At 35.1% G+C, this 23,631-nt stretch overlaps 4 protein-coding genes and 1 long non-coding RNA gene across 6 annotated transcripts; 3 read left to right on the top strand and 2 right to left on the bottom strand.

Moving 5' to 3' along the window:
- The first annotated feature begins 1,418 nt into the window (after nucleotides 1-1,418).
- On the top strand, nucleotides 1,419-5,932 carry LOC108215034 (beta-glucuronosyltransferase GlcAT14C). The gene is made up of 4 exons (XM_064090453.1): nucleotides 1,419-2,092; nucleotides 2,605-2,680; nucleotides 2,792-2,907; nucleotides 5,289-5,932. The coding sequence occupies exons 1-4, from the start codon at nucleotides 1,585-1,587 to the stop codon at nucleotides 5,801-5,803; spliced, it is 1,215 nt and encodes a 404-aa protein (XP_063946523.1). The 5' UTR covers nucleotides 1,419-1,584; the 3' UTR covers nucleotides 5,804-5,932.
- Nucleotides 5,933-8,455: 2,523 nt separating this feature from the next.
- On the top strand, nucleotides 8,456-10,080 carry LOC108213183 (dof zinc finger protein DOF2.4). Its single transcript, XM_017384954.2, has 2 exons — nucleotides 8,456-8,639; nucleotides 8,848-10,080. The coding sequence occupies exons 1-2, from the start codon at nucleotides 8,589-8,591 to the stop codon at nucleotides 9,904-9,906; spliced, it is 1,110 nt and encodes a 369-aa protein (XP_017240443.1). The 5' UTR covers nucleotides 8,456-8,588; the 3' UTR covers nucleotides 9,907-10,080.
- A 3,284-nt stretch (nucleotides 10,081-13,364) lies between these two features.
- Nucleotides 13,365-14,969, bottom strand: LOC108212119 (uncharacterized). The gene has a single exon (XM_017383849.2). The coding sequence runs from the start codon at nucleotides 14,967-14,969 to the stop codon at nucleotides 13,365-13,367; it is 1,605 nt and encodes a 534-aa protein (XP_017239338.2).
- A 2,159-nt stretch (nucleotides 14,970-17,128) lies between these two features.
- LOC135151106 (uncharacterized) lies at nucleotides 17,129-20,974 on the top strand. Of its 2 annotated transcripts, none has more exons than XR_010289617.1 (3): nucleotides 17,129-17,202; nucleotides 20,216-20,382; nucleotides 20,835-20,974. It is a non-coding gene; the product is annotated as an uncharacterized LOC135151106 (long non-coding RNA). The 2 variants fall into 2 exon arrangements; XR_010289616.1 differs by having other exon boundaries at nucleotides 20,161-20,382.
- Nucleotides 18,152-22,402, bottom strand: LOC108213399 (uncharacterized). The gene is made up of 7 exons (XM_017385189.2): nucleotides 20,819-22,402; nucleotides 20,582-20,672; nucleotides 20,309-20,466; nucleotides 19,882-19,933; nucleotides 19,646-19,725; nucleotides 19,454-19,547; nucleotides 18,152-19,367 (listed from the first exon to the last, which is right to left on the bottom strand). The coding sequence occupies exons 1-7, from the start codon at nucleotides 22,400-22,402 to the stop codon at nucleotides 18,688-18,690; spliced, it is 2,739 nt and encodes a 912-aa protein (XP_017240678.1). The 3' UTR covers nucleotides 18,152-18,687.
- Between the last annotated feature and the right edge of the window lie 1,229 nt (nucleotides 22,403-23,631).

Raw genomic sequence — 23,631 nt, 5'->3', positions numbered from 1 at the left:
AAGTGGGCTTAATGTATCAAGTTCGTCACTGAACTGAAAACGGTATCAAGATGGTCACTAAAGTCACCATAAATATCAAACAGGTACCTCGAAATGTGAATTGAAGCATTAAAAATATTATTTATAGAGTTTTACACATTATTTTTCAATGTTACTGTAACCAACTAAAAAGTGTTGACTTCTGGTATTAAAATTAAAGCGAGATGAGACGACCGACTCCAATATGTGTAATCCACATGTATCACAGATGTCAAGTTAACAAAATAAGAAAGGAAATCTAAAATCTATATAACTATTGGTAATACATTACATGAATATAAATAAGTATATAACATATTATTTTAAATACTAGAAATCATAAGTTTTTAGTTGGTTATGGTAACATTTAAAAATAATGTGTAAAATTTTATAAATAATATTTTTACTATTTGAACTCATATTTCAAGGTACTTGTTTGATATTTTTGGTGACTTTAGTGACCATTTGATACCGTTTGAGTTCAGTGACCAACTTGATACATTAAGCCACTTCAGTGACCAACTTGATAATTTACCCTATTATTATTATTATTTTTCTCAATTGAAATAATTTTTTTAAAATCGGATCGATCGAAATAAATTACAGTTCAAATGAAAAAACCGGACATTTTAAAAAAAAATTGCAAGTTTATGCATATGCTCTTTTTTCAACGTAGTCTTCGCATATACTGTACTCTATTGTACACCATAGGGATGAGCATGGTTCGGTTTGGTTCGGTTTCGACCAGAAACCAAATCGTAACCATATTTATTCGGTTTTTAAAATCAAAAACCAAAACCAAACCAAACACCGTTGGTTTGGTTTCGGTTTTTAATTTCGGTTTCGGTTTATAATGGTGCGGTTTCGATTTTAAAACCAAATTAAATTATATACTCATAAACTTTAAACCATAAAATTGCCTTAGATAAAGTTCTTAATTACACCAGTAACATTTTAGAACAAATAATAAGTGAACTCTTGCTTTCCATACAGAAACTGCAATGACAGCATCAGCCAAGTAGAAACATTATCTATGTTTTATAGGCACAAGTATTTCTAAGGGCAATGATAAAAAAGATAACAGTACTCGAGACACATATGAAGTTACAGAAAAACAGCATGACTTCGATTACAGAACAACATATGCATATTAGTATACTACTACTGTTCAAAGCTCCAACCAGAGTTAGTCAGAAACATAAATGAAAAGCAATATACTTCAAGGATTAGATTTATTATTATTATTATTATTCAATTAAATTTAATTTGGTTCGGTTCGGTTTGTATTCGGTTTTAAAAAATTTAAAACCAAACCGTAACTATATTATTGGTTCGGTTTTTATTCGGTTTTGTTTTTAATTGGTTCGGTTTTTAATGGTTCGGTTTTGTCCGGTTTTTGCGGTTTCGGTTTTGGTTTCGGTTTGTGGTTCGGTTTTGCTCATCCCTAGTACACCATATTCATTTTCCGGCCAAAGACAGCCCCCGATCCGACAGCCCAGAATCTAGCCAAACCACAAAATCCTCCGATGCAAAAACCCAACATATAAATCTCCCGACACACACACAATGAAACGCCCTCCAATCCGCTTATTACCCGACACAAAATGGCTAATAATGCCCTCTCTCCTCATCTCATCTCTCTTCATCTTCCTCTACCTAACCCTAACCCTAACCCCCCACCCCCACCACTCCGATCACACTTCCTTCCCCCAAACCCATCTCTCCGATTCTTCAAATCTGCCTCGATTTGCGTACATGATTTCGGGTACTAAAGGGGAGGGCTTGCAGCTGAAAAGGCTGCTTCAGGCTGTGTATCATCCCAGAAATTACTATTTGTTGCATCTCGATATCGAGGCTTCGGATAGCGAGAGGCTTGAGCTGGCTAAGTATGTCAAGTCGGTGGAGGTGATGGGGAATGTGATGGTGATTGGGAAGCCGGATTTGGTTACGGTCAAGGGGCCGACGATGATTGCGTGTACGCTTCATGGTGTTGCGGTGTTGTTGAAGAAGGCCAAGGATTGGGATTGGTTTATTAATCTGAGTGCTTCGGATTATCCGTTAATGGGACAAGATGGTTAGTTGTGTTTGTGTGAATTGATGTTGTTGAGATGGTGTTTGAGTGATGTGTGTACCTACATTGTTGGTTTTGTGATTACTAATTGTGAATTGATGTGGTTTGGATGTTGTTTGTTTGTCTTGTGATAGGTATCTTGAAAATGTCACACAATTTGTTAGAAATAATTGACCTTAAAAAAATAACTTAACATGTTTAGATTTCGGATATTGATTTAAAAGAGAAGTACTAATTATTTTGAAGTATTTGGAGATGTTGAGTCTACAGGAGAACACACAATGGCAGAAAATGGGATTGTTTTAGTAAGATAGAGCTTAAAGCATTATGAATTTAGGATAGATTGATTCATATGGTTGAACTTGGCGGGTTTATATGGTAGAGAATTAATTTTTAGTAGGAAGCACTTAAACTGTTGTGATCGGCATAGCATCTGAATGACAGCTAAATTTACCTTCTTTGTACATGGGTTCTTCTGACAAGATACACTAGTAAATTTCGTGTTATATCTACAGATATGCTGCACATTTTCTCCTACTTGCCTCGAGATCTGAACTTCCTTGAACACTCTAGTACAATCGGCTGGAAAGAGTGAGCATTAAACTTGTCTATTATTTTTTCGTACCGGTGTATATACTCTTTAGTTTATCATACTGATAAATTACACCTGTCTTCAATTCTTTTTGTATCCAATGATGGCAGGAATCAGAGAGCAAGACCGATCATTATAGACCCTGGCTTATATCATTTGAAGAAATCTAGTGTGTTTTATGCCAAAGAGAAACGATCAATGCCTGTTTCGTTTAAGCTATTCATGGGTATCAACTTATTATCTGCTTACCTTAATTGACTAATTTCAGTATATAAGCATATTGTTCTGCTCCTGCATTGTACTTTATGTTGTGGTAACTCCGCTCGAGTAGATATGTTGGTCCAAAAAAGTTAATATTACATTGGATTGGAGAACCGTAAAAAAAATGTGAGCTAATCTTTGCTCCAATTGATTTTTGACATGCAAAACAGTACAAGGAGTTATCTTCTTAAATAGACTTGGACGCTAACATTTCAAAGAATCAGGAAACGTATGATGATTAATTGATAATGCTTAAATGCTTACGAATTTACTATCTTATTTACACCTTTTATATGTAAATAATATAGATAGCTGTGTGTGTTTATAAGTATAGATATACTTATATGATTAATTGGCATTATCTGTTGTTTACTTAAGCTAATGTTATACAGCAGCGTGAATACGTGTTGGACTTTATAAACACACACAGCTATATCTACCTGTGATTCGCCTTCAAAACATCCATTCCCCAGTGTGATTTGTTGGTTGGGAAGTCATTATGTTCAAAGGGAGAAAAGTCATTTCTTCCAGTTTTATCCTAGCAGTGCATATATCCATGTAAACAATTAGTCGTATTTTTGGTGCTCTTCACCCTCTTTTAAAAGGTTAAAAGGTAAAGGTTATCAGACTTGTTGCAAAGTCTCTCGAGCTCCCTTCACATGGGGATATATGACCTTGGTTGTTGGTTATTACCTTTTTTGCCTTCAGAAAAGGGTTGCTAAAAATTGCCAGCCAATTCTGGGAGGATATAAATTTTCATGTCCTCATGCCAAGCTCAAGAGTTCGGGTGACTTGGTATTTTGTGCATGATATAAAGAACATTGCATAAATATAATCAACGTTTTCTTCATAATATATACACATAGCTGATTGCCTTGGCGAGTGCCTTACCCCTAAATGTGGTTGAGGCGTTTTTCTGGCATCTTGGCTTTCTTTCACCTTGACAATTATGCAAGGGTTAAAGATGTGGAAAAGCCTATTCTTGTTATACTTCCGAGTTTAACTGTGTTGAGTCATAGATCAGTATATGCATGTGGATCTTGTAGTGTGGCTACTTTTCTTGTAGTTTTTATGGTTCAGTTCTCCAAATATTTGAGTCAAGGATAGATTTATTTGTGTCTTTCTATAATTTGTGACTAAATCAAGCCAAGCCAACTATACCTGGCATATCCCGCTGCCTAAGGCCCTAAAGCAGGGTGGCGGGTAAGATGTACGTGCGCCTTGCCTCATTCTTAAGAGTAGAGAGGCTATTTTTAACACTCGCGTGACTGTTATGTATTTTTGGGGGTCAATTTGTTATGTATTTTTGGGGGTCAATTGTCTTTTAGTTAAAATTGCTACTTTATCAGTAAATAGGAGTTTCACACGTATTTGTTGTTGAACAATATTCTGGCCTGAATTCAACTTTATACACACGTGTGTATGGTTGTCACATTGATTAGTCGAGGCTAGATGACAGAGTTCTGACAGAACAACAAGTCGAGTAGTCTGTTGACTTGTGTCCCTAGTCGACAAGTCAACAATGATATGTATATATATGGGGGGTGATGAAATAACTACAAGGCATTGATCGTGATTAAATAAGTTATAAAGCTGTTCATTTTGATTATAATGTAAGTTACATAAACAAATATGATTTACCGACGAATAGTTACAAGATATAACCATTATATAAGCTACTGAATACTATAATAATTAATCCATATGTTCACTTTACTTGTGACTTGAATGACGTTCATTTAATATTATACTTGTACAAAGCGTGGATCACTTTAAATGTAGACCCATTAGACGAATGCAAAAAATAGTGCAAATTTAAGTATTTCTAAATTCTAACTTGTCTAGCATTACGGAAGATTGCAGAACAACCTAGAATTACTATACAAGCCAAATATAATTTGTTTTGCAATTTTAGATAATACTAAACAAGTCAGAAATAGTTTGTTCAGCACTATCTTCTGTAGTGGTCTAATGGGGCCACGATTAAAATGGCTTACATGAACTTATGCATGTATAATTAATATAAATATTAACAATGTATGTTTACAAATGAAAGCAAAACTCAGAGTTTACTATATATATAGTTATATGATTGTTACCAGCTTTTAATAAAGAATATAAATAAATATAACGGTGTGTGTGACTTTTGTGGGTTACTTGTATATGAGATTTATATTATTGCTTAAATCAGGCTGGTCGAGGAGTTATTAGCTATGTGTGTATTGAGTATCTGACAGAGTACAATACATGTAGAAATTCGTAATATGGCTGAAATTTGTTCCACGCCATATTTTTCACATTCCCTATTCTCAACTTCTTTTAGTAACATATGAAAGTCATCTCCAGGTTCTGCGTGGGTAATGCTTACAAGATCATTTCTCGAATTTAGTATATGGGGATGGGACAATCTTCCCCGGACTCTTCTCATGTACTACACAAATTTCTTGTCATCCCCTGAGGGGTACTTCCACTCGGTGGTCTGTAACCACAAGGATTACCAGAACACAACAGTGAACCATGACTTGCATTATATAAGATGGGACAATCCACCTAAACAACATCCTATTAGTCTCACGATAGAACATTTTGAAGGCATGATCCAGAGTGGTGCACCTTTTGCTCGCAAATTTGAGAAGGATGATCCTGTTCTTGACAAAATTGACAAGGAAGTCCTGAGGAGATCTAGTGGCTGGTTAACCCCTGGGGGTTGGTGTGCAGGAAACTCTGCTCAAGGCAAAGATCCTTGTTTAGTTTATGGAAGTTCTGATGCGATTAGACCAACTTTGAATTCAAAGAGACTGGAAAGCCTTGTTCTGGAGCTCCTCAGTTCTGAAAACTTCAGGGCTAAACAATGTAAATAACGTCAACTACACATTTGTTGTTTGATCCCTCGTTGATTAAAATTTGTAATCCATTTTTTACCGTGGTTCAATAGTTCATCAGTTCATATCATAACTTCGGAATTAAGCATTTCACAAGATGTTTTTTTACGGATCTGCATTCATCGATGTATAGTATTTAACCTACTGTTTATATACAAGTTCACATGCTCTTGTTAACTGGGTCAATTAGACAAAAGCTCTACTTCCTCTATCCAAGACTGGCATTGCAGAGGAAATGCACAAGAACAAGCAGTCCGGTCCAAGTAGCAAAACCACATGCGAATTTTGTTTCTCCAGCTTTACTGTGGCAGTACTTATATTTCTATTATTGAACGTTCAACAAAGCAGCTCTGAATGCTGATGATTCTGAAATCTTGTTAATCTAGGTAGATTAGGTCTATGGCAATCTTCCGGACTTTGTATCATTAGAATACAAAAAGCATAAAAGTACTCGCAACCGACTAGACCCAGCCTTTTCGGTCACTATGAGTATAGGGTTAACTACCGGGTAAATCTTCACATTTATATGCTTCTCGACAAAATACTATTCCGATTTCCGTAAAACTCTGAAATTTTAATACTAAGATTAATATATATATAAAAAAATGTCACCTTAATAAATGCAATTGGCAACATCTAAACTTGCTTGGTATATTTGAGCTCCCCCGCAATTCCATATCAGTCGCAGATTCTATAAACCCCTGATTTATATAAAAAAAGTTTCGATTATCCCGATTAATCCTTGAATAATTTTTTATTTGATTTATCGATTATAATCTGATCTAACCGAAAATTCTTGATTTATTGAAAAAATCTTTGATAAATTTCTCAAATCCTTAATTGATACTCCCTCCGTCCCCCTCAATTGTTTACATTGGAGGGGGACACGGAGACCAAGGCAATGTATGAAAATGAGTAAAGTTAGATGAAAAGTGGGTAAAGTGACGGGACCTACCAATATTTAATAATAGATTTGAGATAGTGGAGGAAAGTAGTGGGTGTAATAGTAGTTTTTATTGTTAAATATAAGATAGTAGGGGAAGATTGTGAGTGTAATGATTGGGAAAACTTATTATTTATGGTAACGTAAAGAAATGAGAACGACATCCCAAAATAGTAACGGTAAAGAAATGAGAGGGACAGAAGAAGTACTAATCATGCATCGAGGTCAAAAGTATAAGAGTATGATTCTTGCTCAACAATTTTCTAGTTTTATCTCATAAACGTCTCTCGCTTGATAGACAATATAGATTGTCGAAATATGATCGGTTAGATATTCGATTTTCATCAACATCACATATTTATATAAATTTAGGAGGTCTAGCAGAGTAGTTCATCTCGACTTTAAATATCTGGGTGAATATTATTATGTGTATTTGTGATAGAATATAAGTAGGGTAAGGAAGGTAGGGTAGGCTGTGCAGGCAGCAGTCCCATGCAAAGTGGAGGAGAGAGAGTGGATAGAGGAAGCAGATGAGACTGGAGACGAGAAGAAAGGTTCGGTTGGTCGGGACACCAAGGAATTAACTGAAGCACCAACACCTGCCTTTTCTATAAACTACTATTTCTTTCCTACATTTTCTATCTAAAGTGGCGTTACATTGCTATCAATCTCGTTTGCTTAGTGCTCATGTAAACCCATACACACTTATTGTTATAAATGTTAAAAATCTAGGTCACTTTCCATCCCTAAAACTACATTATAAACAAAATATATCAACAAAATCTATCTTCCCTTCACCTCTAACGGCGACACGAAATCAGAAATCGAAATGAGTAGCGACTAGAATTTGTTCTTTGAAATTGAAACTCATTTTATATGATTCAGTTTACTGATACACTTTCTAAGAAAAGAGTTATATATTTGACTATAATTCAGACCATAAAAATGAGATGGAGCATGTTAAAAAAAAATGAATATGTGGTGCTAATAATCATGTTATAAATGAAAAATTCATAATTGGCGGGACATTTGAAGAATGAATTAATATAGGCAGAAACAGTATTTGTTTATTCTTTGAGATTAGACTAAATTCAAATAAAAGATTATATTAATTTTAAAAACGTAACACGACTTAAAAGTAAAAAAAAGTTTAATAATTTTCTAGACTCATTCGGGACTTCGAGCTTGGTCATCTCCTCCAATTTATTATGCTCCTGTCCTGAAATAATTTATTTTTAACTGCAACACATATATAGTTATAAATAAGAAGATTAATGCTAATTCCTGATCTAATTAATTATGTAAACTTTAATAGTAAGAGGGACGTAAATTAATTATGTAAACTTTTATAGTAAGAGGGACGTAACAATTAACACTGACAGAAGCATCAAATGATGAGTAAATAAATTCAAATGAGAACTTTATCATTCAACAGACACAATCGATAAACAGTAGAAGCTCAATCCCCTATGCAAAAAAAACATGATTAACCTAAGAAGCTTAAGCATTAAGAAAGATATGGATGCCCCATCTCTCGAAACCCTAAAAAGCAAATGACAAGAGAACAAGACAGAGTGAGGACAAAATATATTTATATAAAAAAGGAAAAACTTGTTAATACTAGTACGTATAGTACCATACTCATCTAGCTTTATCATCCCTATATATAATGTATAAAGCTCCTCCTTATTCTCTCATTCATCCCCTCCTCCTTTATCTTTAATTCTCTTTATATATAACCTCCCCTTGTTGATGTGATTCTCCACTACCCCCTCATAAACTTTTGCAAAAGAGACCATCTTTGAATTTACATTAAGAACCATGGGGTTTTCCACCATTTCTGCTTATCTTGATCCAGCCAACTGGCAACAGGTAAATATTATTTCTTTGATTTACGATCGATTTATCTAGCTATAAGTCAGAATCAGCTTATCGTATTTATTCTGTTTCTCGAAAGCGGATTTTTTTTACTTTTGAAATTCATTGGTAGCTTTTGAATTTTTGGTTTCATGGTAATCTTTAGTTGTTATACTTGATTTGAATATACTAGAAAATTCAATTCCCACTTTTTTTGTTGCAGCAACCGAATAATTACCAAACCAACGCTTCTCTTCCGCCGTCCATACCGGCGCCGCCACCGCTTCCTCAGCTCCACGGGGGCAGCGGAGCGGGATCTATTCGGCCCGGCTCGATGACAGACCGGGCCCGCATGGCGAACATACCCATGCCCGAAACAGCTCAGAAATGCCCCCGCTGCGAGTCGACGAACACGAAGTTCTGTTACTTCAACAACTACAGCCTGACTCAGCCTCGCCACTTCTGCAAGACGTGTAGAAGGTACTGGACTCGAGGCGGAGCCTTGAGGAACGTGCCGGTGGGAGGCGGCTGCAGGAGGAACAAAAGAAGCAGCAAAACTAGCAGTGGAAACGCTTCGAAATCTCCTTCTCGTAGCGAAACGGCTTCGGGCTCAACGAGCTCAGCTCTTCCTCCAAACACTTCTACAGCTACAAGTTTCTTGGGGAGCTTGACTTCACAGTTCCCGCAGCTTCGCTTCATGGCTCCCATGAGTAGTACTACTCATCTCAATGATCAGTATGGAGAGATAGGAATGAATTATAGCGCGAATGAGATGAACTTTCCTATAGGAAGTACTAGCAATTACCTATTTGGTGGCGGTGGCGGTGGGGGACTTGCTTCTGTTTTGTCGAGTGGAGGATCAGGTGTTGAGCAGTGGAGGATGCAACAAGGGGGGAATCATCATTTCCCTAATTTCTTGGGAGGGTTTGATCCGACGGTCACCAGCCAACAAGGCCTAGTCTATCAAGGGGGTGGCGTCGAGGTGGCATCGTCGGGTGGTGGTGGTTATGCTGCAATGGCTGATAAGTTCTTAAACAACTCAATGCTTTCTCAGATGGCATTGGTGAAAAGGGAAGGAAATAATGCTAATGCTAATAACAATAACAATAACAGCATTAATCGCGACGATGATCATCAGACAAATTTGGCAAGGCAGTTCTTGGGATCAGCAGGTCAAGTAGGAATCAGTGATCATCAGCAGCAATGGAACCCTAGTGGTGGTACCCCTGCATGGACAGATCTTTCGGGGTTCAGCTCTTCTTCTACAAGCAATGCTTTATGATAATTTCCAGTTGATCAGCAAAATTAGAGTTAGTTTTGAAATGGTTCACTACTTAATCAGGTTTAGATGGAGTGTTTAGTTTGGGTGCTGACAGTTTAGTATGGTTTTCTTTTGTGATCTGGGTTAAACCCTAGAATTAATATATGGTATAACTAAATTAATTTGTGTGTTTCATCCTTTTCTTTAGTTATTCGGGATAGTGTAACTCGATGGTTTGTACTATTGTCCACTGAAGCTATGACTGTGTGAAATCTCCTCTTCTGTAGTACTCCCTCCGTCTCGATTTATAGGTCCATTTTGGAATAAACACACATATTAAGAAAAAAGTTAGTTAGATGGAATCTTATCTCATGTATCATTAATTAGTGCATTGATAAGTGAGAATATTGTTGAGTTTCAAAAAAATCACAATAAATATAGGGATTTAGTTCATTGAGAAATGAGAATAATGTTGAGTTTCAAAAAAATCACAATTAATATGTAGATAAATTTGTATTGAAAGAAGAGAGGGACAAGTATTTTGGGACAATTTTTTTTTCCAAACTGGACCTATAAATTGAGACGGAGGGAGTAGTAGCTTTCAAATTTTGTCACAGGCCACGTTGGGAACTGGGATATATATACCAACATGTATTATTTTATTAAGGAGGACTTCTTTACAATGTACCAGATCTCTAGCAAAGGAAAACAATTTTTTGAGTTTCACTCTTTTTTTTTTTTTTTTTTACGAAGAGTTTCATTCTTTTAATTTGTTCTTCTGGTTTTACTGTTAATAGTCTATATATAGTTATGATGTATATTAATATTATCCCAAATATGTATGCATTTTTATTTACCAGTACCAACAAAGTACTTCTACATATATATTTGGCATGCAAAACTCGATTAAAATTATTAGTACTCCATCTACATTATAAGTTCAACTGCTTCCCCTCCAAAATCCGTCTAATCATCTTAAGGAACCCAAGTCATCACCCATTTGAACATTTCCGAGTCTTACAATTATATTATAATTATTCCAACAAATTCTTTAAATTACATGATGGTCCCCCTTTGTTTACACTAAAAAAAGCCTTTCATATCATGTACTGATTTGAATTAATATTTATTTAGAATTTAAAATAAAGCTAGAGTTAGTTTAGTTAATTTCTGTTATAACATGAAACAGTTTAATTGTTAAAGTGAAGTGATTATATATACATAATACTCATCTTTAATATTTCATTTAATAAAATTTTATAAATATATTTTTCATTTATAATATATTAGAGGATCGGGGATCGGATGACCGAAAAACTGATATTACCATGCCTCTCACCGGTTTGGAATAGGCAAGATAGAGAGAGAATACTCCTCCTTATGTGAATTTTTATCAAATATTCATTCCACCAAGAAATAGAAGATAACCTTGTGTCAAATCCAAGTGCACTTCGTTTCTTAACAATAGAGTATTATAATCACTCGATCATATTGACTTAATATTTAATCTGTTTGCTCGATTTGGTGCAAGGTAGTCGACACTCGACAATGACACTGTGGGGGAGTACATATTTCTAGGCATCGAAAGCAGCTCATGCCAAAACATTTCAGAATAATTAACCTGCCTACAAGTCAGGCATGTACATGTTCCAAGAAATAATGTCTCAACGTTTAGATCCGCTTGATTGTCTAAGTATTCTTCAGTTTTGTGTGTCACGCCTTTTGAGAGGAAGGGACAGAGTAATTTGCTCGAAATGATTAATAAGACTGTCAGATGGTATAGAAAACAGTAATCTGGCCAATATATTGACTGATTTTTCAATCATAACTGTCAATTGTTTTTTACATTAATTTAAGCAGTCAATAAACTCTGATAATAATTGGAAATCATAATTAATTAATTAAACCTACCGATATAGGGTTTATAAAGACTTTATCGGAGTTTTTTTTTATAAATAGAGAATTTTTAGTTAAATCGGAGTGTAACCAGTAAATCGGTCAAAAATTATAAAATTAATTGGAGATTTTTACTAAATCAGTAAATTTTAGAATACGTAAATAAAAATATATATAATGTTTGAAAAATACCAAAAACCTTAGACTGGATAGAAAAATATCATGATTTTGTTAGAAATAATAATAAACGCAATAAATGTACTCTCTTCGTACCACCATGTTCTTTACGTTACTTTTTGGCACGCATTTTAAGTCTCCTATAAGTATATTTACATTATGTATATTTTTTTTAAAAAAATTCTTGAATAAAAGTTTGAAGTTTAAACTTTTATTAAAAAAATAATTAAATATACGTTATAAAACTATATTTTACGAGAGTCTCAAGATCCGATGCGTGCAAGTGTACGTAAACTTCCGGTAAACCTATTGACGGGACGGAGGGAGTATTACTTTCCTAACGTGGCATTTTTTATTAACAAATTTTAACATGTTTTCGAAGAAAAAACTAAACTAAGTTAACAGTAATGTAGTCAGAACATGATCTACAAATAGTATAATCAACTGGACAACAGTAAGTTGGATGTATGTGCCCATAAATCACGTAAAGGGAGCGCATAAGCATAACACACAGAGCCAGTCAAAGATGGAAACAACAAGTAATCCAAGAAAGCATTTTAACACTGTCATGTTTCCTGGGAGTTTGTGTTTTCAACTAACTATATATGTGTATCTTTCATTCTGTTTAAGAAAGATCCTGAGCTGATCACAGCTTCTTCACTAGTCATACTTTCTTCTTATTTGTTCTTTCATGCTTCTGACAGATGATGTGATACATAGTGATCAGAATGTTTCTGTGTGTGTGTGTTTGTGCCTGATTTGCTTTCTTGGGGAGAGCTATAAATACAATGATTAAAATAACATGATTGCCTGGTACAAACACTGCAGCTGCAGATTGATTTCTCAGTTTCCTGCAGTGTAGTACTCAGTATTGTTAATCTTGAAGTTAACAAAAGTTGTTCGGTCATGCCGGGGCTGGCCTGCAATATGCGACTCCTCCCTCTGTATATATTTTATATTTTTATAAATCATAAGTTCATAAATTATTTTAAAAAAATTAAAATATAAATGTTACATTATGTAGTTCACTACAACAAAACAGGCTTTTTACGACGGAATTTTTACACCAGTTCCGTCGTTAATACCAGCAATTACGACGGATAATTTCCGTCGTTTTTACAGCCGTCTAAAGTTCATTTTTTGGTCACATGCATAAATTTCGTCATAAGTTACAATTTTCGTCATAAGTAAATTATGAAATCACATAGATTCAATTAAAGTAGCTAAAAATGCAATTTAATTCAATTAAATTATGAAATCACATAGATTGACAAAATCATGCAATTTCTTTGCACTAACACATCACATTGAACATTGGTAACATCGTCGAATCATGAAATCGGCTATAACATCAAAATCGTGAAAAAAACTCTAATCAAAGTAGCTAAAAATGCAATTTAATTCAATTAAATTATGAAATCACATAGATTGACAAAACGCAACGAATCCCAATATGGTAAGTCAAAGAAGCTAGGTACATGTGTCCAGTTGTGCCAATCCCCAAATCCTGTTGCCCTTTCTTTGGCGTGTGGTTTCCCAGGTTGTGGGAAAGTTATACTAGCAATTTTGTTGCGAATAGTGCAACCTTTCTTTCGATTTTTTCGACGTTTATCCAAGAACCCCTTATGCAACCCATAAAAACTAGACTTCCTACTATGCGGCAATTGTTTAGCTTTGACTTCACCCATACACACATGGCAAGCCATTTTTCCATGAGTTGACCATCCACTAACCATTCCCAACCCAGGAAAGTCACTTATAGTCCATAGCAAGGCTGCTCGCATCATAAAATTTGTCTCTGTAGAAGCATCATATGTGTGCACACCAACATTCCATAGATCGATCAACTCATCAATCAGAGGTCTGAGATAAATATTTAGATTCTTGCCGGGATCATTTGGTCCGGGTACTAGCAATGTCATGAACATGAATGGATCCTTTGTACACGTAGTGTGTGGAAGGTTGTACACAAGTAGTACAACTGGCCATACCGAGTATACTGTAGAGGTAGCATTGCTGTACGGGGGAAATCCATCAGTTGCAAGGCCAAGTCTCACATTACGAATTTCAGCTGAAAATTCAGGATAGTTCCTATCAAAGTCCTTCCATTCTTCCCCATCTGCAGGATGAGTAAGAACCCCATCAGTCACAATTCTGTTCTTGTGATACTTCATATGCATAGCCGTGCGAGTAGACATGTACAAACGCTGCAACCGAGGAGTAATCTTGAAATGTCTCAAGACCTTTCTTGGAATGGTGTTATTCCCAGCATTTGTTGCAACTTTGTATCGGCTTAATTTACAATACTTGCAATGTTGTAGATCTTTATCATCACCGTAGAATAACATACAATCATTCTCACATGCATGTATTTTTTGATATCCCAAACTCAGCTTCTTAACCATCTTCTTGACAGCATAATAATTGAATGGAAGCTTATGTTGATCTGGAAACACATCTCCAAGTAAAAGGAGAAGCTCATCAAAGGCTTTGTCACTACATTTGTTGCGATTCTTCCAATGCAGTAACTTCGTAACAAACTTCAATTGAGAGTATTTGACATTTCCCGGGTATATTGGCTCACCGACTATATTCACATTTTTTAAGAAATTGGATGCTTGCTCATTCGGGTCTTCGTGGTTACTTTTTTCTTCATCAAAAGCCTCCTTACCAAATGCATCGATAAACATTTCATATTCATCATATACATCTTCACGATCATCCATTTGTTCATTTCTTGAACCACTAGCTTCTCCATGATAGTGCCAATTAGTATAACTTTCTAAAAAACCGGTTGCAATTAAATGAAACTCAACATCGGGAATGAGCTGGAATAATTGATTCCTACATATATTGCAAGGACAATTGATTAAAAGATTCGGATCATTTGGTGTTCTTGAATTACTTCGCGCAAATGCCAAAAAATATTTAACCCCCTCATTATATTCATCCGTAAAACCATAACCACCGGGTTTCATACGTCGAGTAATCCAACTACGATCATTAGACATCTACAAAAAATAAATAATAAAATTACAATTTTAAATATGGACACAAACATTCATATAAAAAATTGAGCAATTATATCAATTTAACTAAAATATAGATGATGATGATAATTACATAATTAAAATAGAGAAGATCTAAATACATACTTACATTGATGATTGATGCAAGTGATGATCTGATTTTTGTTATGATTTTTGTGAGCACATATTTTTTTTCCTAGAGTTAGAAGCATAAAATGAGAGAAGCAGTATGCTGGTTGCATTAGTTCAACCAACTTACGACGGAATGCCAACTTCCGTCATAAGTTCATTTAAAAGATATATTATTTTACCGCTCATCATAAATGCAGGAAGGTGTCAATTAAAGTTGGTAGGTGAACTTACGACGGAATACTTACGACGGAATTCAAAAACATGTTATTTTCATTTTTCCCGTTCCGGAAATAGATATATTTCTCTGAAAAATTGAACTTGCGACGGAATACTTCCGACGAAAATAAAAATATTTTATTTCCCTTTTTCCCGTTCTGAAATTTTAACTTACGACGGAATACTTACGACGGAATTCTGAAATACATACATTTTAAGTTATGTGTCAAAATTAGCATCACTTGAAAGGTGCCAACCATTGGAGATGCTCTCAGATGATGTCTAACCTAATTGGACCGTCACGGGAAATAGGTGGCGTCCAATTGGTCACCCTGAAGAAAAGAATCTGTTGAGTATTTCTACTTTCTCCAAGTAGTCACTGATAAAGCAAAACTTTAAACTTTTAACTCATACAAGTTTACTATGGGGTCGTTTGGATTAGTTTAAAATAAGTATTTCTTCCTTAAAATAAAAAAATGTGGAGTAGAAGTTAGAAGCAAACTAAAACTTATAAGTGATTAATGTGTTTGGAAAATAAGTGGAAGCCCTAAAACAAAAGCTATCATTCTTAGTTTTTTTTTAAGTACTTCTTTACTTTTTACACAAACGGTACGAAATAAGTGCTTCTAACTTATAAATCCAGAAACTGGCTTAAAAGCCTTCGCCAAACAGCCCCTATGTGATATAAGTATATAACTAACTTTTAACTCACAAACACTAATAAGCATGAGAGTATATATAATTGTAAACGATTAATTACGACACATCACAAAGAAAAAGTAAAAATCATTAACAAATCTTCAAGAATTAAACCAAGTAGGTATTAAAAGATGGTACTAAAAAAAATGATTAATTTCGATCCTAGATCTAAATTAATCGAGACCTAAATTAACCATTTTTTCCCCTAATATGAAAATGTCTGTGTCAAAGGCGACTTTGGACCTTGATTTGTATTTTTTTTAGATAGAGAAGCCCAAACATTGTAAGATGAAGTAAAAGGAGTTCAATGAAATAATTTTTAATATAAAATTACGTGGAATTTGGCAAAAATCTTGTTGGGTTTTGGACTTACAGTATACAAATTATATGGGTTTTTCATACACTTGTACTGTACTGTAGCACTCTCTAGTAGAGGCTTGCTTTGGGTTAAGTTCTTCACTGCGAGGTTGGTTTCCTTCTTTGAAAAAGGAAAGTGCGTTAGATTTATTTGACATAAACGGTTATTTTTCGATCAAATTTGGTCAGAATAATACTTTCAATAAGATCCAGTCAAATATACAAGAACCGAAACAGGTCGAAAATATAATTTCGACCTTAGTAGTATTTATTATATCCAAAATTTGTTCACATTTTTCCTCACAAACAAACGCAGATTTTCGGTCGAAAATTATTTTTGACTGAATTCGCAGATGAAAAACTACGATGAGTTCGATGACCATGGATACTGGTTGAAAATATAATTAATTTTGACCAGTTTATTTCTAGCATATTTAGTGTCGATTATACAAATTTTACCGTTTTATTTTTTATTATTTCTCAATTAGATCTGATACGATTACAAATAAATGCGATCGAAATTTCCCAATCAAAAATAACGATTTTTCTTAACAGTGTTGAAGCAGTATTCTGACTATATTCTGTCCCTGCAGTGACATGCTTCAAATTGGAACAATCTATAACGATCTGAAGTTGCTATACCAAAATGGGCCGACATGGGCCGAACCTTCAAGAGGGGTTCAGTTTGTGGAATTAAGGAGACCATTGCAGACTCAAAGGAGGGCCAGTCCAGTAGTAATAGCCAATGTGCGTAGGAGCTACAAGAAGAATGGTTCCATCATCCATGAACCCTATAAGTTCTTATCTTCAGGTTAGCAATAACCATATCTTCGAGTTCCTTGTTATTCTACTTTTTAATAAATAAACGAATTCAAGTTCATGATTAGACACATATAACTGTTTACTTGTTTAGCCTTTTATACTTCTTTGGATCCCAAAACATACATGCTAATGTTTCCTCTTAGTTTACTCTACAATGGGATTAATAGAAAGAACAGGTGTATACTCAATCTGTTTTGAAATATTGGTCGTTTGACTTTTTGACACACACTTCTAATCTGTTTTGAAATATTGGTCGTGACTTTTTGACACACACTTCTAAGTCTTTTGACCATATAGTTAAAATTATTATTTTGAAATATTCTTTTTTCTGAATAAAAATTTAGGCATGCAAATGCGTCACTTTGAAGTATCTTCTAGCTACCAACTCCTTTGGTAGAGGTCCGATGCTAGACATTTGGATTATAAGGGGTTATGTCTAGTAAGAGCTAGAGATGTTCAAAAAATCCGAAATCTGAAATCCGATCTGATCCGATCTGGAAAAAAATCTGAAAAATCCGATCCGAAAAAAACCCGGTCTGGCCCGGCCCGGCCCGAGGGCCTAAAACAGGCCTAATATTTTCAAAAAAACCCGGATAAAATCCGGATTTTTGAAAAATCCGGGCTTTTTATAACTAAACCGGGCCTAGTATTTTTGGAAAAGCCCGGCCCGGCCCGGCCCGATTTTTTAAAAAGCCCGGCCTGATCTGGTTTGAAAAAAATCCGGATTTTTTTTGCCCGGTCTGGATCTGGCCCGAACAGATCTTTTGTGCATCTCTAGTAAGAGCCCCGTCATTTTTGATCTAATTTCTTGGTTGGTAAATAGTTCTCGTAAGGCCATAAAAAGAGGTTATGTATGTGGTGGAAGTTAATCTAGTTAGATTATAGGATCCACAGGTGTTCAGGTAAATATTTCACACTAAGGCAGTTAAGTAAACTTTATGCTGTAAAAGTTATTCCACTTGAAAATTGCAAAAGAAAATTCATCTGTATAAATGTGATTTTCGAGTCCAAATTATAAAAATTTCTTTTGGGACACCCAATGTATCGTAGTGGTTGAATACCTTCTTCTGGTCTATTATATATAATAATGTAAATACAATGTGCATGCTAAATATTTCATCTAATACAATGCACCAAATTTCAGTAATTCCCAAAAGTTAAGATACTAAATTTGAACTCAGAGTAAAATTTCTCAATACACATTTGGTGTGAGCTTACCTAGAATACGATACAGAGAAAGAAAACTTCTAATCATGACACCAGAATACAACACAAAGAAAGAGAGCTTCTAATCATTCTGCTAATCTACTATAATATGAAAATTGCCATTACAACGTATAAGTGACTGCAAAGAACAAGTTATACTGTTCTTGTTTGATCCACTTGCCAAATGTATATCATGCATAATAAAATTTAAATGAGTTTATATATGTTCAAAGCTGATCCTGAGTATTGGCAGTATATATATATTTATTTATGTAAGGTCTCTAAAAAGATAGGTCTGACGGCCAGCCTTGAGAGGCAGTCCAAAATTCTGATAAGCCCTGATCTCACCTCCCACACCCGCTGTCACAATTACCATGCCCCATGCTGTTGCTTGGACAGTATGCCCGTGGCTGTTGCCTCCATCAAACCAAGACCAAGAAGAAGACCAAGATCCTAAACTGCTGCTAGAATTAGAGATAGAAGATGGGTCATCTCTCACTGAAGCCGAACTTAATGACTCGCCTATCCCTGACTCTGTACGAGAAATTTGATCTTGGTCCTCCTCTGGGCTACTTTTAACTTTATCTGATTGATTATTTTTTTGTGGAAGTGGTGGTAGCTGTCCCTTACTATTAGTTCCTGCATCCTCTTTGGTTGGAGAAACATTGGTGGATTGGGATTGTGGCGTTGTGCGTTTTGAGTGCTTTCTGGAATGTAATTCTACAACTGGAACCTCATTTTTTATACTACCAGGCCATGGAATGGCAACCGAAACATCCTTACTGGGGAAATGTTCATGAGATGCAATACTAACAAGTGTTTTGCTTTTACCATTTCGAGACTCTTCCAGTTTCCAGACAAAGACTTGAGAATCTTCACTTGCGCTTATGATATATTTTCCATCTGGACTGAAGGAAGATGCAATTTGGCTGCTAGTATTTCTATGTCCTGTCAAAATAAATATCAACATTCAATTAATTTGGTGATAAATGAACTGAATACCTGTCCAATACCGCAGAAATGCTAGGACATACCTCTGAACTTGTGAGTGATATCTGATCCATCGAATATTCTAATCCGTGAGTCCGCAGAAGTAATTAGCAGTTCAGATGGATTTGATGGGTTATACTGTGATATTGATTAGAATACTTAAGTATTGTTATAAGGATTAACTTTACCATAGATCTTGAATGAGACAACAAAATCACAGAAACAAAGAGGTTCACCTGAAAACCTGTAACTTTCTTTGGCGGAGCTTTTTTCTTAGTTTGAATATCAATATTCTCTTTCTGCTCAAGCTTTGAATCTAGATTACCATGAATCAAACAGAAGATAAATATATATAAATCTTAATACAATGATTTAGTTTAACACTAAACTAAGCTTGACATGCTTAAGTACATGTTTGTTAAAGATAGCAAGTAGGAGAAATGGGAAATTGATCAAGAATATAGATCATTACCAGCTGTGCTATACAAGCGACAAGTTCCTTTATGTGAACCGATTACAGCACTCTGAAAAATGACAGCGGAGTGTAAAAATTCATGTTATATACTGATTCTCAGAAGCCAAACCATATTATCATAATCGTTTCTGAATTAACTTTTAACTTACTATAGATTTGCTTTTTTGATTTGTTTTGATCTGAAAACTTAGGATGTTAATAACTGCCACTGGTACTCAAATCTTTGTGTATGAGAATTATATTTCCTTATATAGCTATAATTCTGTTGTTTTACAGTTGATCTGACATCTAAGAAAGTATCAAAGGCTTCTACTTTCGCTCATGTGTACAGGTTACAACAAAAGAAGCATAACTATACTCGTGGCTTGATAATGGATTTAGATCAATTGGTCAGATGAAAACTAGAAAAGCAATTAGCAGCTACCTGACCGTCAGGATTATAACAAGCGGCCGTAACCATTTCATGTACATCCATCCAGTCTACAACTTGCCGATTAGGTACGTTCCAAATACGAATCTTTGCATCCAGTGAACCACTGATAAAGTAATCATCGTCCGCTGGATTGAATTGTATACATGTAACTGCGAAGCCAATCTTGCATCATGAGTTATGTGTATCTCATAAATAAGAATATAAGGTTATTCAACTGTTAGGTCAGAGCCATGAACTTTAAAATTGTAAGTGTATGCCTCTCACCATAATCATTGTGAGAAAACATCTTTAAACAGTCTTTTGTTTCCATGTCCCACAGTCTAACTGTCTTGTCCATCGAAGATGAAAGCAGTAGCTGTACATGTATTAAAATTTGCATCGTTAACAGAAAATGTAAAGGCATTTGTATAAGCTTCTTTTGCTGTTATACTGATTCTTCATTGCGTTTTAGATTTTTTTTAATTCTCTACATCAACGCTTTATGTGAGTGAGTTTGCTAACCTGAGACTTTGACCAGGAGAGATCCAAAACATCATCCTGATGACCTGTGAAGGAACATACTGGTCGTTCCGAAAGCGCAAATACAGTCCCTGGCACATTGACATAGTCGGGAATTGAGTTCCCCTTTTTCTTGCTTGAGTTCTTTCCTTTTGTTTTCTTCTCTGCTGGGGCAGGGTTATTCTCTGGCAGAGGAGGGCGATCAGGAGAACTGCCTGCCATTGGGTGTACTGGTGTGGAGCTGGAAGAATTCGTATCATCAGGCGGTCTTGATGACACAACTTCACATTCTTGCACTTCCCAGACATGGATAACCTTATCTTCTCCTGCGCTGGCAAGGAAACATGTATCAGGGCTGAACTTAATGGTCCAAATAGATCCTTCGTGAGCCTGGATTTCTTGACACAAGTGCAAACCCGTAAATTCTTTATACTGCTTTCCTTGCTGACGGACTTTTACCCACTGGGAAGAGGAGTTTTTGTTGTTGGTTTTCTGTTCTGGCGGTGCCTGTTGCTGTGCTTTTTCTTTGTCGCCCATAAGGATACTCATGCTATTTGCTACATCCTTTATGTTCTTCAATAGTGCAGCCCCTTTTTTCTTGCTGTTTCTAATGCTTTTAGCAATCGATGAGTCTGCAGTTGCAGGTACTTTCTTTTCGTCATCTGGATTTTTTGTTAAACTTGTTCGATGCATCAACTCCTTCACAACTGGCGAATGTCCTACAGACTTCTCGAATTCTTCCATTGTAAGCTGCTTTCCTGTCTGAAGATCACTGAGTTTGTTCCACATTCCGTCGTCATTGTATTCCTTAACGATGAATTCAGTTCCAGTATCTAAATTCCTTATTAGGAAATATGATCCTAATTGGTCATCGCTATTTAGTGAGGAACTACCTCCTGGTGATTCAAATCTTACAGCTTTGGTAACCTTACATACATCAACATTTGGTGTCATGATAAGTGAGAATGTCCGATGAAGGCGCTGTTTTGAAACAGTTCCCTTCAACTCTTTTCTCCTCATTCTGGAATCAGATAAAAGTGATGTTATTTCTCCATCTGATCTAGAACGAACAAGTAAAATAGCTGTTGCTGGCAATGCCTGAGGAGCATTCTCATTTGCATTCTTCTTCTCGCCCTCAGTCTTGCTCACAGCCTCTTTCTTCGATTCTTCTTTCTTAGATTTATCATCACCTTCCTGCCTCTGGGGCACAATTTTCTTCGAAACACCTCTACCAAACCTGGCACTGGCCATGGCCAGAAGATCTCTGTTACTATTCAGCCCCATACCTTGAAACAGACGCTTTCGTCGGTCCTGAACAGACCCTGGTTCCGCCATCCATACATCATAATTCTCCAACACAGATGGAGGATTCGCGGATGACTTGAAGCTGACACTGCGTATTTCTTTAAGTACTGCTGCAGAGGAGACCGCAGAAGCAAATGACATTCGACTGTCATCGTATTCTTCATCAGATGAATCCAAGTCAACAGGTAAAGCTGATGAAATCCGATCGCAGGACTCAAAGAACTGGTCATCGTCGTCTCCTATACGGTCCCAGTTCATAGTTAATGTCCTCTTGACGTCCATTGTTGCACATTGGTGAAAGATCTCAACAATTCTATCAAGAATAAAATGGACAATTTTTTGAAATTGTTTTGTTGTTTAGGTAACAAAAAAAACACTCTCTCTCTGGGAATGGCAGAGAGATTATTGAGAGAGAAGTGGAAGGGAGAAAAAGAAGGGTCTTGCATGAACGTTGCAATTTTGTTTGGTCATTACTAATTCTCACCTCAGTTTTTGCATACCACAAAGAATTTGTTTAGTTCCATGATTGATAATTGATTATTTATTTGATTAACAAAACATTCTATCGATCACAAAACTTTAGTGTTAACCACGTTGTCCTATTATATTTGTGAGTCAACTTTCTTTTCTCAACATTCGAGCACGTCTTGTTTCTTTTTGCTCAAAATTGAATCAATGTACTTTATTACATCATGCATGATGAATATTTGTCATGAAATGAGGCGGTGTTATAAATTTGATTTCTACCAATTAATCAGCAAATTTAGCATGTTCAAGTGCTTTGGCCACACCGAACAGCAGTGATTTTGAAATACTAATAGATCATTTTAATACTTTTTTGTCTCCTCAATTAGTTATATCAGTGATAGAGATTTGACGTATATTTTAAAATTCTCATAAGATATGGTTTGATAATTAATTTCAAATTTTTTTTCTAAATTATACTGAACAAGAAATTTTTTAAAACAAATCCTGAACTGTACTTTATATGCATTTTAAAATTCGTGTCTAACAGTTTAAAAAAATGGTAAAGAGATTATAGGAAAAAAGGAAATAATAATTTATAAATTATATGGATTATATATTATTTTAATTTTATATTTGGTGTAGCGTATTCGAAAAAATGTCGTTCAATTAACGTAGATACTCTAACATTTGAGCATAATGCATCAAAATTCTTGTAGATCAGGATGAAATTTAAAAAATATAAAATGATCTCACAAAATCTGTCATTATATGAAATTAAAAGAAATCCATCATCATTTAATGAATTTTAAATAATCTCAATAAAATATCATTAATGTTTTAAGCATAATTTAAAATCTTGATTAAATATCATCAGAATTTTTAAATATTTGAAATCATAATTTAAATAAGCTAGGCGATATTTTTTTACATAAATATTTTTTTAGAGAATTATTTTTTACTTATTAAATATGTGAAAATAAAATGAAACATCTTTGATAGATTTCGTAAATTTAAGCGTTCCAATATTTTAACCATAATCTGAA

This window comes from Daucus carota, chromosome 3 (genome assembly GCF_001625215.2).
Source record: "Daucus carota subsp. sativus chromosome 3, DH1 v3.0, whole genome shotgun sequence".
Taxonomy (NCBI): domain Eukaryota; kingdom Viridiplantae; phylum Streptophyta; class Magnoliopsida; order Apiales; family Apiaceae; genus Daucus; species Daucus carota.
Note: the sequence above shows the minus strand (reverse complement) of the source record. Positions and strands in the feature narration are given on the sequence as shown.